Source organism: Octodon degus, unplaced genomic scaffold (genome assembly GCF_000260255.1).
Source record: "Octodon degus isolate 3935 unplaced genomic scaffold, OctDeg1.0 scaffold00014, whole genome shotgun sequence".
Taxonomy (NCBI): Eukaryota; Metazoa; Chordata; class Mammalia; order Rodentia; family Octodontidae; genus Octodon; species Octodon degus.
The window spans coordinates 11179202-11195927 of NW_004524590.1; the positions used below are offsets into that span (position 1 = coordinate 11179202).

At 51.2% G+C, this 16726-nt stretch overlaps 1 protein-coding gene across 3 annotated transcripts; it reads right to left on the bottom strand.

The window, feature by feature from the left end:
• Window positions 1-72: 72 nt before the first annotated feature.
• Tmem37 (transmembrane protein 37) lies at window positions 73-9975 on the bottom strand. 3 transcript variants are annotated; one of them, XR_002820016.1, is made up of 3 exons: window positions 9445-9970; window positions 2152-2846; window positions 73-429 (listed from the first exon to the last, which is right to left on the bottom strand). XR_002820016.1 is itself a non-coding variant. In XM_023709725.1 (3 exons), exons 1-3 carry the CDS (start codon window positions 9463-9465, stop codon window positions 244-246), a joined length of 531 nt encoding a protein of 176 aa, XP_023565493.1. In that variant the 5' UTR covers window positions 9466-9975; the 3' UTR covers window positions 73-243. The 3 variants fall into 3 exon arrangements, 2 of the variants coding, with proteins under 2 accessions (XP_023565493.1, XP_004626460.1); XM_023709725.1 differs by having other exon boundaries at window positions 2523-2846; window positions 9445-9975; XM_004626403.2 differs by lacking the exon at window positions 73-429 and having other exon boundaries at window positions 1999-2846.
• Between the last annotated feature and the right edge of the window lie 6751 nt (window positions 9976-16726).

A 16726-nucleotide genomic window follows, 5' to 3' on the forward strand; every position in this document is an offset into this window, starting at 1 on the left:
GCTCAGAGAACACAAGAAGTCCCCCTCTGCAACTCATCTGTCTCCCACAGCATTCAGGACAACAGCTCAATGAATCGGATGAAGTTGAAGGGGAGACCCAGGCCCCCCAGTCTGTTTAATGTCCTTGACAGTGTAGAAGGCACATGTGGTCGGCCAGGCAGAGGTGGCACAGCAGAAAGGGCAGCTGATCACACGTTACAGATTGGAACAGACCCACAAGGCGCCACGGCTTGCCTGGGCTACTCAGCAAGGAGGTGGCCATTCGTCTAGTCCTCTTCCTTCAAATGCGTGAGCTCCAAGGCTGTGTTTGGGATGTTCCCACTCCCATGCAGGAATGGCCCAGAGCTTGTCTCCTTGCCCCACTGAGCTCTGGAGGACTTTGGTCTCAGCCATCACTCTGGTCCTCTTGAATTTCTGCAGTCCCTGTCCCTATGCAAAAGCACAGCATGAATCCTTTTATAAAATAAAACCTACTCGTGCTCATAGGAAGCATTCTGGAGTGAAGCAGAGATGATGCAGTACAGAGCGAGAAGCCTCTTTCTGGGAGTGGGCAGCTCCGCCTGGTTCTTCTTTTCCTTGCAGATAAGGTGGCTGTCTAGAAGGCTACATCTTATAGACCGCTGCAGATTCCCACCTCCCAGGTAAGTTCCAGCCTGTGTGGGTGACCACTTCGCTCTCTGCAAATCCAAGCAGCCCGCACTCTCAGGTGGGACTGGGTATGGGGCTCAACGGTAGAGCACATGCTGAGCGTGTATGTTCTGGTTGATCCCCAGCACCATGAACAACAGCAATAGCAACAAACATCTCAGGCAATCCCTGTGGACACCCTACATCCTGCCTCAACCTTGCCTTGTGACTCTGCATCTTGGAATAAAGATTGTTAAAAAATCACCATAGAGGGGCTAGCCAGGGTGGCACATCCCTAAACTCAAGGATGCTGAGATGAGAGGATCACTTGAGCCCAGGAGTTCAAGACCAGCCTGGGCAACAGAGGGAGGCCTCATCTCAAGGAAAAAAGAATCATGATAGAGCTAGGTAGACACAGATGCCCAGCAAAAGTGGGGACCTGCAGTGCAAGGGTAGAGCGGAGGCCAAAGCCCTGTGTGGTACATGGAAGCCAGAATTTACCAGTTGGGGTAGTCACAATAAAGTGGTCAAAGTCTTCACTTTTTCTAGGCAGAGAAAGGACTGGAAAGGGGACAGGGTGATGAAATGCAGATCTGCTGGCAGGATGGAAAGCTCCACTGGTTCTTAACCCCCTCGCTCTCCACTCATCCCCAGGATGACTGTTAATCATTACTAAGGTCTGGCTGCTCCCTGTGCCCCCTGGAAAGTCCACTGGGTCCAACTGTGTGCTTTTAAAAATGATTCTAGGATCAAAAATGGTGCCCTGAGGCCAAATAATCCTACAAAAGCTGAACTCCCAAGCTGGCACATACACACACTGGCCTCAGGAAGGTACCCCTGAGAGGGCCTGCTCCAGAAAACACTGATGGTCAGAGCCCCAGCAGACAGACCGCTGCTGGCAGCTTGCCTATCTGGGGTTTGCGAAAACCTCAGAAGGACCAGGGTGCAATCAAGTCAAATGGTTTGAAAACCTATTATGTGTAGCACTTTCTAAAAGATTTCTGCAAGAGTCGGGAAAATGGGCTGGGGAGATAGCTCAGTAGAATGAAGGCTTGCCTGGCAAGCGCAAGGGCCTGAGTTCAATCCCTGGTTACACACACACACATAGACACACACACACACACACACACACACACACACACACACACAAAAAGAGTCGGGAAAATGTATGCAAAGCTGGTGGAAGAAAATGCTATGTACTGATTGGTCCCTTAATGGAGAAGAACAATCCAGCTCCATTCTTAGCAACTTCAGGAGCCCCAAGGCCTCTTTGAACAGTCAGTAAAATAGGTGGGAGCAGTACTTGTCTCGGTAGCCAGCCTATGGACCAGAGACAGGACTTCTAAATTGATCCCAGGCCAGAGAAGAAACTCAAGGAGAGAGCATTAATATTTTTTTTCTTTTGAAATCAACACCCTCATAGCTCAGCCCAACCTGTGCAGCTGGTGGCACTCCTGTCCTCTGGCCCGGGCCACCAGCTACCGAGGACCCTGGGCCATTTCTGGCAGACAACACAGAGCTTACTGGCTATGAAGGCAGCAGCTTCAAGGTCAGGGTACCACCCCGTTCTCCTCAGAGGTCACATGTTGGAAAAGCCTCGTCTTGATCATATTTTCTTGTAGGAACAGAGGTTTCCAGAGAAGGCCCTAGAACTCCCTTAGTTGGCTCCAGGGCTGGGTAATGCTGTTGATATGAAGGCCACTGACAGCATTCAGGAAGAAGAGGAACGAGGCAGTAAATTCACACCAGAACATCAGAGTGAAGCTGATGAGTGTGACTTCTTTCCTGAGGAGGATCACAAAACCCAGGAGTCCCGCGGAGGACAAGAAGAAGGAGGCCAGGAGGAGGCCAGAGCCGATGGCCCACTTACGCCGAGAGTAGATGTTCTCGCACACCTGGGACACCATGAGGAGCTCCAGGCCGAAGATGGCAGTCACCACAGCCATGGCACCCACGCTGCGGGCCAGGCCCATACCCACAGGCAGCCCAGGGACGTGGGCCTGGTTCAGGTCTCGGAAGCAGCGTGGCCTGCTCTGGTTGGCGATGGAACAGAAGTGCCACAGCCCAAAGAGGCGGTCCTCAGCCAGGAGCCAGTACCCGTCACAGATGGAGACGGAAGAGAGGACCACGGCCAGGGCGCTGCACACGATGATGAGGGTCCGGATGAAGGACTCAAAGAAGGACCGGCGGGGCCTCCTCTGGCCCAACAGCCTCTGGGCCTGGAAGACACCAAAGGAAGCAATGTCAGCCAGGGCTGCCACCCACAGACTCCTCAGACTCTCCAGGGAAGAATCCAAACATGCCTTCCACATCCCAGAGCCTTGTTCTTTGCTTGGGTCTCACAGGAAGCCTAGAGTCTGCCCACCTGCCCCCCCTTCCACAGCACAAGCCCACCTTCACTGGAGCCCTCCCCTCTTATACCTTCCTCATAGACCTATAAGCACTGGCTGTCCAGAATTCACCAGACCCTAAATATTCCCTTACCACTCTTCTTTTTATGATCTCAACAATGGGTGCGAAGTTCAAATTGACCCAGAAACCCTATGCCATTCTTAATTCAAAAAACCCATCTGCCTGTTTCCCATGGCCTTGAACATGCAGCCTGCCTCAGCTTCTTTGTACACCAAATGAGAACTTTGCCCAGCAGTGAGACCGTAGCACGACCATGCCTAAGGTCCTGCCTTCTTGTCCAGTGTGCCTCAACCTTTATCCCAACCCACACCCACTTGGCTTTGCACTTTCTGTATCTGGTCTCGGGCTCCATGTTATCATCTTGTTTTCGCCAGTCCTAGAAGTGATGTCTGCACTTTGCCTTTCAGCCTGTAGGCCTGTCCACCACCCAGAGCTGGACAACCAAAGTGATTCTGGCAGCACCTTCTAGGCCTGAAGAAGCCACTAGTCTCCATGTTGGAGAGGAGCATTCTTACCTGCTTGGTCACCCAGCCTGCAAGCTCGGTTGTGTGGTGCTGTCTCCTGTCCCTTCTGGCATGGCTCGCAACCACTAACCCAAAAAGCCAAAGAAAGAAATGCTGCACGGAGTAAGACTGTTTGCCACAGCCACAAGCCCTGCGCAACTGACCCGCTTCCTTCTCCTACTTCTCTTCCCGGTTTACTCTCCCTCCCCACCATGCTCAGGAGTCATGGCTGCCCTATCTCCATGCCCAGAACTTTTCTTCCCTCAGACCTCCTGGCCCTTCGGCCCAACAGACTGTTCTACAGCTGCCCTGCCTCTTTAGGACAACTCCTTTTCACTGTCCTTTGAGACGGTTTATTCCTTATGGTAGTAGGCACTGAGCCCAATACCATCCCACCAAGTTATATTCCTAGCCCTTTAGAAAAACAGTAGATTAAGACAGGGTCTTTTTTTTTTTTTTAAATGTATTTGGTACAAGGTCTACAGGGTCTCACTACATAGACTGGACTCATAGTGATTCTCCTGTTTTCAGTCTCCCAAGCGCTGGGGTTACAGGCACAGGCTACCACGCCCAGTCTCAAGCACTGTCTCAGCGCACCCTGGGAGTGGGGCCAGCACGGCACACTTGGGATCAAATCCTGGCTGCTGCACTCTGCCTAAGCAGGTGCTTTAGTCTGTTAAGTGCTGGGATTACAGGCATGCACCACCATGCAAAGTCACCTCCTTGCAGAGTTCTTCCCACCCATCCAACCTAATGCACTCTCTGGCATTCTCTGCCAGGTACCCCTTTGCTTTCTTTATCATTCATATCTGTTTTGAAGTGACATTTTATCTGTCTCACTTGGACACTGTCCTCCAGAGGGCAAGGCCCTCATGTCGTAACACTATTGGGTCCCTGATAGCTGGCACAGCATCTGACCTGTGCATGCAGTACCTGCTTGAGGAAGATCCATGGGTTAATGAAAGGTCACTTCCATGTGAAACTCCCTTTAACCCAAGTCTCCTGCCCTGTCACAAGTTAAATTACCCTTACGGTGTTAGAGAGCAGATTCTCCCCTTGCTTTGGGAGGTAAGCAAAGCATATAGCCAACCGGTAGTCACTGCTAGGAGACCAGGCAAAAGGAGCTCCTGGGATGCCCCTTATGCCTGTGTGATGGATGCTTCAGGGGCAAGTGTGGGCCACGCTTCTCCACGCAAGACACAGGGCAGAGCCTGGCTCCTGGGAAACAGTAGTCAGGGACCTTGCAAGGCTGTCCACTAGCCTGTGCTGAGGATGAAGGAGAGTTTATAAAGAGGCAAACTATGTCATGCATGTGGCAGGTCATGTGCCCAACGTCGTCACTCACCTACATTCCAGAAATGCCTGCAACTGTCTGCAGACCACTGTCCAGTGTGTGCTACTGTTTACATCTAGCTGTCCCCCAACCTCTCCTGTGCTCAGAGGCAGGGCTTTTGGAGGAAGACTGGGTCACGGAGGTGCTATTCTCACCAGACGTTTTTCCTGCTGAGCTCAGCAGCTGGGTGTGTCGCTGAGAAGTGGGGCCTGCTTAGAGAGCCCACTGGGAGTGTGCCCTGCAAGGGTGTATCTCCCTCGCAGGTCCTCCCTTTGCTTTCTGCTCCCAGGCTGCATGGGATGAGCAGCTGTCTTCTACCTGGGCCCTTTTGCATGGAGCCAGCTGACCATGGGATGAAAACATGAACCCCCAAAAAACTCTCCTAATTTAAGTTGTGGGTGTTGGGTAACCTCTTAGTTTGTCTCCTTGCTGAGACAAAATGCCCAACTCCCAAAGTTAAGGGAGGACAGGCTTATTTAGCTCACAGTCTATAGTGGTTTCAGTCCACAGTCAGCTGGCTCCAGGGCAGGGTGGCTTTGCAGAGAATAGTTCACTGCCGCAGTTGTAGCAAAGTGACAGGGGACTTTGACAGCATCTTGCTGCCCCTTTCATACTTTACATAGAGTACTGGGATTAGGATGGTACCAGTCCAAACAGTAGACTGATTTAATAATCAACCACCCTGAATGCCAGCATCATACACTCTAGATCTAGACACCTCCGGAAAGCCCCTGCTGTGGCTGCATGAGGCGTTGGGGGACAGCTAGACACAAGCTGTAACAGGTGTTGTGGCTCGGCAACAGGCAAAAATGACAAAGACTGTGTGCTAGGGGTGGAGTCTGTCAGCTAAGAACTACCCACTGGGACCTTCTAAGTACAGGGCCTTGGAGCTAAGGGCTTAGCACCACTGTTAAGGAAGGGGATATGGGTACATAGGAATGCCCAAAGGACCATGCCAGAACTAGGCCCAGCACCTCCAGTCAGAGCCTGGGGTGCTGCAAAAGCACCCAGGTAGGCGTGTGTGCTTTGGTTCTCCAACTGTGTGCTCTGGGTTCCCGGAGGGCCTCTAGGCACTGTGGTAGGGTAGTAGGGAAAACTGAACAGCCTGCCTCTGGGTATTCTGCCTCGCTTCAGCTAAAGAGTGGGGTCTAGGAGTCCACACTGCATGCCATTCGAAAGACATAAGAGGATCTACAGGTAAGGAACACACCCAAGGAACCTTGGAACACTGTGCTTCTAGGCCTATGACACCAACCAAGAGAGGAGGGTTTCTTAACCTCCTTGGCCCTTGGTTCTTGTCTATCAACAGTAGTTGGTCACCCCTGTGGGAAAGCAGTAGCCCTTCAATATCCCTTGGCTGGAAATGGAAAAGCCCCAGTTGCAAAGAACAAGTCACAAGACCGCAGGACCCATAAACCTTTTGAACCTAGACACCACACTGAAAAACAGGCACGTCCTGTCCCCTCAGCCCCGCCTGTCCCCGGCCCAGGCTGGACTTTAATCTCCAGGCCAGAAGACATCACCCTGTGATCACAAAGAGAAAAACAGCTGATCTCAGTTCATCTCTCCTCTTCCTGCCCTCAAACAAGGATTTACTTAAACACTGACCATCAATAAAACTCCCAAGGATTAAATGAGATTGTGTACATAAGGACATGGCACAGAGACCGCTTTCAATTTGGGAGAGTGACTAATGGTAATAACTGCACCCACTGGTGTCTTCATTCCAAACCACCTGGCACCTCAAGCCCGTGCTGTCACTACCTGCACCAGCCCTGAAACCCTCTCCTAGGGGAAGCATGGCAGCAGCATCTCAGTGCAGTGACGGTGTGTGTGTGTGTGTGTGTGTGTGTGTGTGTGTGTGTGTAGGACGGCAGTCTCTAGCCTGGGTCCCCAGCTCCGTGCCCTAGGGCTATTTCTTCAAATCTATGACTTCTTCCATAGATTAAAAAAAAAAGCAAATACAGCGGGTCCCTTTTTCAACAATGACCTTGACCTTGAGTGAGTCCTGGTGACTTTTTTTCCTTCTATTTAATAAAGATCTTTTATTGTCTCATTAAAACATCAGATTGGCTTTACAATCCAGAAGCTTGTTTCTGCGGCTGGATCAACTCTTGGATCATACTCTATCTGCTGCTGAACTGTTCCCTTTTCAGAAACATAGATACCACCCAAAAATTTTCTGATATCCTTGTTTTTGACTGTTGTGGCTTGCTGAATCAACGCAGCTGAATTTGAAACAAGCTCCATGTCATTTCCTTCAAGGATTAGCTCATCTTTCTGGGCTTGAGACACTGAGCAAGCAACACCTGCCCTCATACGAACTCGGTGAATGTATTTTTCACCCAAGAAATTCCTAATTTCGACGAGAGACCCATTCTCCTGAATAACGACCTTGATGTGGAAGTGAGCATGCACAGACCTCATCTTGTAACGGAAGCCCAGCGTAACCCCCTTGATCATGTTCTGTACATGGTTACAGATCGTGCGGACAGTTGCCAACTCCTTTCTGTTTCCCCACCATTTGTCAACTTGGAGCCTCTTCTTTTTCTTCCCAAGGAGACTGAGTTCCACACTGATGTGGTTGAAGTCCCTCCGGAGGGTTCCTCTGGAGCCCTTCACAATAACTGTGCGTCCTTTCAGAGTGATGTCGACATTTTCTGGAATGTCAACTGTCTGATTGCTAAGAATGGTCTTTGTTCTTGTGGGAGATGAGGCAAAGAGAGCCTGGTGACCTTTAAAACAAGGACCCCAACACTTCAGGGCCACTAAGTGCAATGCCACGTTCACGTCTTTCCTGTAACCCAGGGCCTCATGTGCTGCTGTCAACCAACAGCAACCCAAAGTAGACTCTGTGGGCTCCTCCTCCTGCCCCTCCTGCCTAGTACAGCTCCCATAGGCGCTGTGCCTTGGCACCCACTCTGGCCAGGCCTGGGTCATGCCATCATCACCACCAACATTCCGGGGCGTCTTCCCCAAGCGGTCCACCCACCCCACCTGCATGACCTAGAGCTTGCTCTTAGCTGTGCTGTTCATCCTGTCCTGTTCACTGGCCTTCCAATGGAGACCACAGCCCTTACTTCCTAAGGCTATTTGTAAGGATGAGGCTACTGGCTGGGCATCTGTGGGCTCCCCCTGCTCAGAGGAGGGATGCTTGGCTTCCACAAGGAGCTCTGCACCGTCCTACAGACAGCTCGGCCCTTCTCACCTGGGTCATTCCTGCTTGCCCACCTTAGCCCATTGCCTAGTGCGCCTCTTTCTCCTGCCCTGCTGAAGGTAATCCTATCCCAGGCGTTTGCACCTCTTTATTTAGCGCCCACTTCCTCCATTCCATCCCTTGTTTACCAGCCTCTCAGCCTCCTTAGCCAGATCATAAACTCCTCAGGAAGACTGCACCTGGTCCCGCCCTCCTGGCCACCTGTCCCTGCCCTCCTGGCCACCTGTCCCGTCTCCCCCAGGAGGCGGGTCACTGGAGATGATGCAGCCTTCACCTCAGAACAAACAGGGGGATTCAAAGAACCCTGTGCCCTGGGGCCAGTAAGCAGCTGAGTCCTGGTTAAAAGGGAATTGAGGCGGCTGTGGATGTCCTTTCTGAGAAGGGGCAACCAGGATTTGGAGGCAGGGCATCCTGGGTTTGAATCTTGATTCTGTCAGTTAGCTGAACACTGTGTGGGCAAGTTACTTCTGAGCCTCAACTTCTCATCTGTAAAATGGGCAGAGTCAAGGCAGCTGACTCTCCCTAGAGGCAGGAGGATCGATTGTGCCCAGGAGCTGAAGGTTAGCCTGAGCAGCTGAGCAACACCTTGCCTTAATTATAATAAACCAAGCAGAGCAGTATGTAACTTTATCAGTGTCAGGGGGCCCTGAGCTCCAGAAGAGCTCTTGTAATCATCAGGACAGGACGTGCTAGTGAAGCTTGAAAGCCGCACCGGGTCAGCGGGTCACCTGGGACTTCCCTTTGGACGGGCAGGAACCTGTAGGCAGGTCCTTAAGGCAGCATTCACACCTTGCCCTGCTCTAAGGAGAAACCAACTCTGCAGGGCGGCGGCCCCGTTGTCTGGGGTGTGCGGCTGCCAGCTAGTCCGCGGGAACCCCGCTCCCCGTGCCCCGCACCCCTCACCCCGATCTCAGCACACAATTCTGGGGTGGGTGGTCTTCCTAGAACCCTCCAGCGGAAGTTCCAGCTCTAGGACGCGTCTTGCCTGTTAGACAGGTCCAGTCTAACTTTGCCAGTCTATTCTGTCCTCTCTCCCCAGTCCCAAATGTCTCATTTTTTTAGGCGGGACCGCTTTGCTGAACCCAAAAGACAGGTCGCAGGCGACCCCAAGGAAAGCGGGAAACCTCCCCAGAGAAGTCTGGGAGACGCAGGGGCTCGCAGAAGCCGGGTTGGGGTGGGCGGTGGGAGTAGCGTTGGGGGCGACTGTTCGTCCCGCAGATCGCCTCCCGGGGAGTTTCTGGGGACCCGGCGGGTTTGAGGCAGCCGGGGGCTGGCGTGGAGGGGGGCTCGCCCCGCCCCCTTTCCTCCCCCTCCCACGGCCCGCAGCGCCCGGCGGACCCAGGCCCGGATACCTGCACGGAGATGGCCGTCATGCTGAGCTCCTCTCGGCTGCCGCTCGGCTGCAGCGCGGACACGGGCCCGGACCTCTGCCCGCGGCTCGGCGGGGGCGGAGACTCGCAGCCTAGCAGGTCATCCGACTGCCCGGCGGCCCAGCCCCCACTCAGCCCTGGTGACTTGAGTTAGCTGAGTTAGCGAGGGCTACGGAGAACAGATCCCGGGTCAGCCCCCACGCCTGGAAGAGCGAACAGAGCCCTCTGCAGGGGCCGCTATGCCCGGGGCCCCACGGGGAAAGACCCGGGGGATTTCCTGGAGCCCAGGAGGACGGCTTCGCTGGAGAGGCAGATTCCTCGAGGGCTGGGACTGCCGAGCGGCAAGGATTTGGTTCCAGTCCGAGTGAGCTGACCGCATCCAGCACCTGGAGAAGGCCGGAGAGTCCAAAGGGAGGCGATTGGGGCGGCCTTTGCCTCCACCACCTGCTGTGTGACCTTGGGCTGCTTGCTCAACGTCCAAAGCCTCCCTTAGTCAGCGAGATAATCCATGCCATAGGCTGGGCTCCTGCAAGGTGGCAGTTAAATGTGCAGTGTAGAACCTTCTGGGGGATGTAACTACGGCCCCCAAACGCAAACATGAGGCTGAGGGTGTGGCTCACTGGTACACTCCTTGCACAAAGCCTTGGGTTCTATCCCCAGTTTGGGGCAGCAGGTACCCCAAGATGTTCCTTTTCCCTTAAAGAGCTAAGGTTGAGGCTGCAGATTCCAGTTGGCTTCCCTGTGGCCCTACTCTTGCTGGTCGTGCAGGAAGGAGTGTGTGGTGGGCATAGGGTTCCTGCTTAAGGTACCGCGAGACTCTTAAATTGAGGAAATTAAATGTTCCGGCTCGCTCAGTAGGCAGCTGCCTGTGACTTTACCAAAGGACATTCAAAGGGACTGCATGTACTCTCTTTACCTGCTCAGAGAGCTGTATGAGGAAACTGCAGGTGCATCTTCACTTAGAGGACCCTGGGATTATGTCACTGTCCTAGAGACGTTGCAGTGTCCCCTGGCCAGTCCTAGGGCTTGGCCAGTGGAGTGTGGGAGGTCCAGGTCCACAAGGGATCAGCTCAGCAGGGCCCTTGTTCAAACATGGTTTGCTGGGCTCCTCCCTCTCCAGAGTTTCTGATTCCAGGTGTCTGGGGTGAGACCTCTGGTGACACTGATGCTGGTCTGAGGGCCAGGCTCTGAAAACCACAGAGCTGAGTCAAAGACAGCTAACAGGTCAAGGCAGCCCAGCCTCTGTGCGGGGACTCTGCCCTCTCACCAGTCAAGTATCCTTGAAACCAGGTGACTTTCCCTGTGCAACCCTGGGTTCCAGGGGAGGGACTCACATGGGAAAGACAGAGGTGGCCCCATTAGGGTCCTTTCACAGCACCCTACAATGCTCTGTGGGTAGGACCCTCATTCTAGGTTGGTTGTAGCATCGTACCCGACCAGGAGGCCAGTGCCTGGACGCAAATCTGAATGAACTGTTTGGCTGGACATCCACCTCCAGCCAACATCTTGTAGGAGGATTTCATTTGTGATCAAGCGTGTTTGGGAATAGCTTGCCATCATACATTGTTAGTAAAAATAGTTCAAAGTTCTGGAATCAGTACAAGTTACAACAACATGTCTTGTCAGCAGAATGACAAGAGAAGCAGAAATGACTTAGGACTAATGAGGAAGTGAACAGTAAGTTTTTATGATTGATGCCCTGAGATTCCAGCACAGGGCCTGGAGTCTGTTGAGGTCCTAAGCGCCTTGGCTTGGGCCCTGGAGCCAAGCCAGGAAAGGTGGCATCCGTGGGTTCTCCTCAGTTCCTCATGACCCAGGGGGACAGAGAGGCAAAGCACTCACCATGAGTGCTGAGAAGTGTAGTCTTGTGTAATGGAGCTCACAGTCCGGTATGAGGGGGTGGGAGAAGGACAGGGTCACTCTCCTTGTGTTAGAGCCAGAGATAGCACAGGCATGCATGGTGGCCTCGGCACGGCACAGACCCCACCTCTTCCTTGGATTTCTCTGCCTGTTTTCCAGACCGCGTGGCAGGTTCAACACCCATCCTTGTCCCACTCCTAAAGGCCTCAAGACTTAAGGGGAAGAGGGGCCCAATCATGCATCCCGGACCACCTTGTTCCGACAGTCACATGCCTTAGAGCTCCCAGGCTAATGGCCGGTACGTAGGTACCGATTAGTGCATCCGCAAGTACTGTGTCTATTAGTCAGTCTGCGAGCAGGCTCTCCTTCCTTGTTGCTTGCTCTGCCTGAAAAGCTTTCTCAAGGTTCAGTATCTGGGCTAGGGGTGCAGCTCCCTGGCACAGCACTTGTGTGTATCGGGTCCTGGGCTCCATCTCTAGCAACCTTAAAACGTTTTTCATTGTAAGACTCGCCATCTGTTATGGGTTGTGTCTCATGCAGTCATTGGGGCAGGTGTCTAGAGTTTGTGATTAATTCATAATCCAGTGGTGGGATTATAGGTGTGAGTGCTACACGCGTCTTGGGGCTGATAGCCTGAATACAAGATAAGGAAGGGAGAGAGGCTTGCTAGCAGCCACAGCCGCTGCGCCTCCCTTTACTCTGCTGTTTTCTGCTGCCGTGAACTGCTGCCCTCTGTTATGTGCCTTGGAGTCAGCCGTGTATGAACTGAAACCTCCATGAACTGTGATATAGATAAAGCTTTCTTTCCTTAATTTAGGGTGTCAGGTGTTTTGTCCCAGCATGAGAGAAAAATAACTGAGACACCATCCTTTTTACTGCTGGGCTGAGGCATCACCTTATGAGAAAGCTTACCACAATCACTACACCCGAGACAGCCCCTCCATTCTCTTCCCTTCCCCCTTATCAGACACAAATTCCTCACAAATCCCTGTGTCCCTGCAGTATAAGCTCCATCAAAGAACCGAAAAGTGGTTATTAATTTCATGATCTTAACTGGCTTTGTCTTCCTTTCTGGCATCAGGCAGTTTCCTTGCATAAAATAGAACACTCATCCTGTAAAACAGAACACGGGTTGTAGTGAACGGAGCAGAAGTTGGCTTTATGGGCAGAAAAGGGCCCGAAGAAATCAGAGCAAAGAACTAAACACCCCCCCCCAAAAAAAAAGCAGATTGGTCATTTCAAAGTTTCTTTGCTTGCATGGTGGGGACAGGGAGACAGAATAGTAGAAAAGCAACTGATTGGTTAACAGGCTTCTCTGGGTCATCTTTTCTGTGAAAGAATTAAGGCAGAGGGGACTTCATAACTACGCCAACTGAAATTGCCCGTTTGATCACTTTGGCTGTAACTTCTTTCAATTTTACTTTCTTAGATGGTCAGATGAACAGCTCATTTCAGTATAAGTGTTGTAGAATTTAGCATGAGTAACTCCATTTTGATATTTTGCCTTGTCTTTTGGGACCTAGTGCAGGAGCTTAATCCAAACAGCTTCCACTGGTAATTTCTTATGGTTATTTATTTATTTGTCCTTTTGAAACAGGATCTTGTTATGATGCCCAGGCTGCTCCTGAACTCTCAGGTCAGCCTATTGAGTGGCTGGGACTGTAAGGATGTGTCACTGTGCTTGGGTCTTTAATTTTTTATTTAACAGATCCAGTGACTCAAGAACTTGCTGTGTTCACTTCTTACGGCCGAGCCAGCTGCACAGTAGGTACTCAGTAAATGTGAGCCGAGTGAGTACATGAATTGATCAGTCTGTTACTACGTACTCACCACCACTTCCCCTTCCAACATCTTTGCGTCCATTCTCCCTAAGACCCACAAAGCTAGAGGGACCAGACCCCTGCCAGTCCTCTGCCCCGAAGCTGCCCATAGCTAGCCCTGTCCCTTGGGGCTCCAGCAGCACCTACCTGAGCAGGCCTTGGCCAACAGCTCTGACTGCTATCTATGTGACAGGCCTTTGTGGGATCTGCCAGCCCTTTTTGTGGGCCTCTAGGCCTTCCCCACCAGAGTAGTGCTCACACCCATATACCTGCCACTCTCTAATATCTTTGTGCACTTTCTTTGTGGTAGTGGAGATGGGACCCAGGCCCTTGTACATACTGGGCAAGTGCTCTACCACTGGGAAGTATCCCAGCCTGCTGCCATATATTCTACCATTTGCCTTCTGAAGTTTCTCTTTCCCATTCTAAACTCCTGAGGCTCCATGAGGGCTAAGACTTTCTTTTTCTCTTGCTGTATCATATCTGGTCCTTAAAGTGGGGCTGGCTGGTAAGGTTCACTAACTGATGGACTGGGTGCCAGATGCCTATGGGGCCAGTACTTCTCTCTGTGAGCTTGTGTTCAGTCCAGTGGGGGACATCTCCCTTTGGGTGCTGTGAACAGCCTATGAGCTGTCATATATAGAGCCCAGCGGACTGTCCTGTCCAGCTTAGGTCCCAGAGGAAAGGTCCTTTGTGGTGTGGGGGGTTAGAGGTTTCACCCAGGGTTTCATGCACACTAGGAAAATGCTCTCCCACTGAGCTACATCCAGCTCTTTTCTTTGAGACAAGATCTCCTTAGCTGCCCAGGCTGGTCTTGAAATGATGATCCTCCTGCCTTGGCCTCTCATGTAGCTGGGATTATAGGCCTGTGCCATTGGCCTAGTCTGTGATTTAGACCGTCCAGCCTCCCAGGAGCTTCAAAGTCCAGTTGTTTCTGATCACAGGAAACTTGAGACAGGAAAGGCAACCCAACGTGTGCCGAGCTTTGGTCTGGGTAGATGAGACAGTGGCCTGCCAGGAGGAGCTCATGGGGCAGTCTCAGAACAGATCGGTGCCACAGTGACTCATTCTCCCAGTCACCTGTGCCTTGCCTTCTGACCTGGCCACCTCTCCACTTGTGTGTGGTCTTAGAGAGAGCAGCAGCCCAGCCCCCCGCCTCTCCCACCCGTCCCATGCCTGCTTTCTCCAGGTCTTCTCTTTTCCCCTTCCCTCCCACTGTGTGCATCTTGGGTCCTGAGCCCCAGCCCTGCATTCCAGCCTCCTTGCAGTACCTGATTGTGACCCATGCCTTGTTTACTGCACTCTGCCTTCTGTGCTGGCTGGCAACCACATGGGATTCCCCTACCCTGCCCTGTGCTTCCTTCTCCGCCTCTTTCCTAGGCTTTAGTGAGGACCTGCATTGTGCAGCCTGGCTCCTGTACCATCCAGCTTCTGGTGATGGAGGTGGGGCCTAAGAACTGGGTGTAGGTGAAGTAATGAATGAAATAACCAAGAACTAGCTGACTTCCCTAAGCATTTCTGTGTGTGGACCCCACCCCACCGCACATATGCTGTTGGTGGTGTTTGGAGGTGCCTTTGTATTTAAAAGTAATGGAAAGTGGTATTGATGGGAGGGTCTGTCTCTAGGGTCCCCAGTTTGCAAAGTCAAGTCCTCCTTTGAGATGCAGCCCTCCAGGGGCACCAGGAGCAGGGAGGCTTTGAGTCCTGTCTCCTAGCCCCAAAGGGGAGGCTTCTCGCGCCATCTCCTTCACAGATGTGAGTACCGCATGCTGAGACTCCCAGTCTCCCAGGGACAGTAAACAGACGGCCCAGGTCACGGTGTGGAGCAGGCTGCCAGCCCATCACTTCCAGGCTTGCATCAGTTCTTCCCTCATCAGGGAACTCCTGGGGGATCAAAGTACTCAGGAATTAGTTGGTGAGCACAGCGTGATGTACAGGGCGGGAGAGCGTGCACACACACCCAACCCAGATCTAATGCCTACAGGGAAGGCAGGCCAGGCCAAAGGATCCGGAGGGAGGGGTAGGGGAGGCTGGCCTCCCAGAGGTGGGAGCAGGGCCCTGGGCATTGCACCAGGAGTCATGAGTCTCCATGCAGCTGCCTACTGTCCTGAGCTCATGCATGTGTGTTTAGGTTTTTGCTTTTGTTTGTTTGTTTTCTGGTTTGGGGAAAAGACCAGAAAACTCTACTAGTAAGCTGTGTTCCCAGTCCAATTTTAAAATTAATGTGGTGATGGTGATGGCGTGTGTGTGTGTGTGTGTGTGTGTGTGTGTGTGTGTGTGTGTGTGTATGTGTGTGTGTGTGTGTGTGTGTATAATTTCTTTTTTAGGAGAATAAAAATTTAGGTGGGAAAGATAGCTTGGCAGCCTAAGTGCCTGCCTGGCAAGTGCAAGAACCTGGGTGTGATCTCCAGTACCTCATACCATGCTGACCTGGAATCCCAGGTGTGCTGTGCTGGCCACCAAAACCAGGCATGGTGATGCATGCCCGTAATCCCAGGACTGGGGAAGCTCAAAACAGGAGGATCACTATGAGTCTGAGCTGCATAGTGAGACCCTGTACCAAATAAATAAATTAATTAATTAATTAATCAATCAGTTTTTAAAAAGAGAAAATAAAAATTTAAAAATTAAAAGTTATACAGAATTTCAAAATAAGATAACAAATCAACAATGGTTGTTATATTGTATATTTGTTATATATTGTTATCTTCAAAGCATTTGTTTAGATTGTAAGATATAAGCATGTAAAATTGGTCAAAATATTTTTAAAATGTTAAGCATTGACTGTTCCTTTCAATAAACCAATAGAAATTAGTAGTAGGACTATAAGTTCTCTTTTGTATATATGTATATTTTTTCCCTTCCTTCTTTCTTTTCTCCTTTCCATCATCTGAGTTGTTCTTTTCTCTTGAGTAGTTTCTTTGCCTTTCACTATGTCTGTTGTACTTTTTTGATTTTGTTTATTCTTTCAGTTTCTTACACTAGGGAGACAATACCATGTTTACACGTGTGGATCTGATTTCTTTCACTTATGGGTATGATCTCTAGTTGCATCCATTTACCCATAAAATCCTTGAGTCTGTCTTTCTTTATAGCTGAGTACTACTCCACTGTATAAAAATACCACATCTTTCTTTTCCATTCCTTGGTTGATGGGCATCTGGGTTGCTCCCAAGATTTAGCTAGGACAAATTGATCAGCTATGAACATGGGTCCACATATATGGCTGTGGTACAATGTTTTCAATTCTGGAAAAATACCCAGAAGGGGAATAGTTGGGCCAAATGGTACCTCTAACCTTAGTTTGTTTAGGAATCTCCATGCTGATTTTCACCATGGTTGTACCAGTCTGCACTTCCACCAACAGCAAAGAAGGGTTCCCTTTTCCCCACAGCTTCTCCAGCATTTGTTATTGGTTGAGTTCTTAATGATAGCCATTCTTTCTGGGGTGAGATGGAATCTCAGTATGGTTTTTTTTTTTTTTTTCTGGAACCAGGGATTGAACTCAGGCCCTTGCGCTTGCCAGGGAAGCGTATATTCCACTGAGCCATCTCCCTGGCTTCAGTATGGTTTTAATTTGTTTT

Coding starts and splice junctions, on each gene's coding strand:
- Tmem37 (XM_004626403.2), bottom strand. CDS start 9,465: ATGACGGCCATCTCCGTGCAG. Junction 2,847..9,444: donor TGACGGCCATCTCCGTGCAG/GTATCCGGGCCT, acceptor GGTGTCTTCCAG/GCCCAGAGGCTGTTGGGCCA.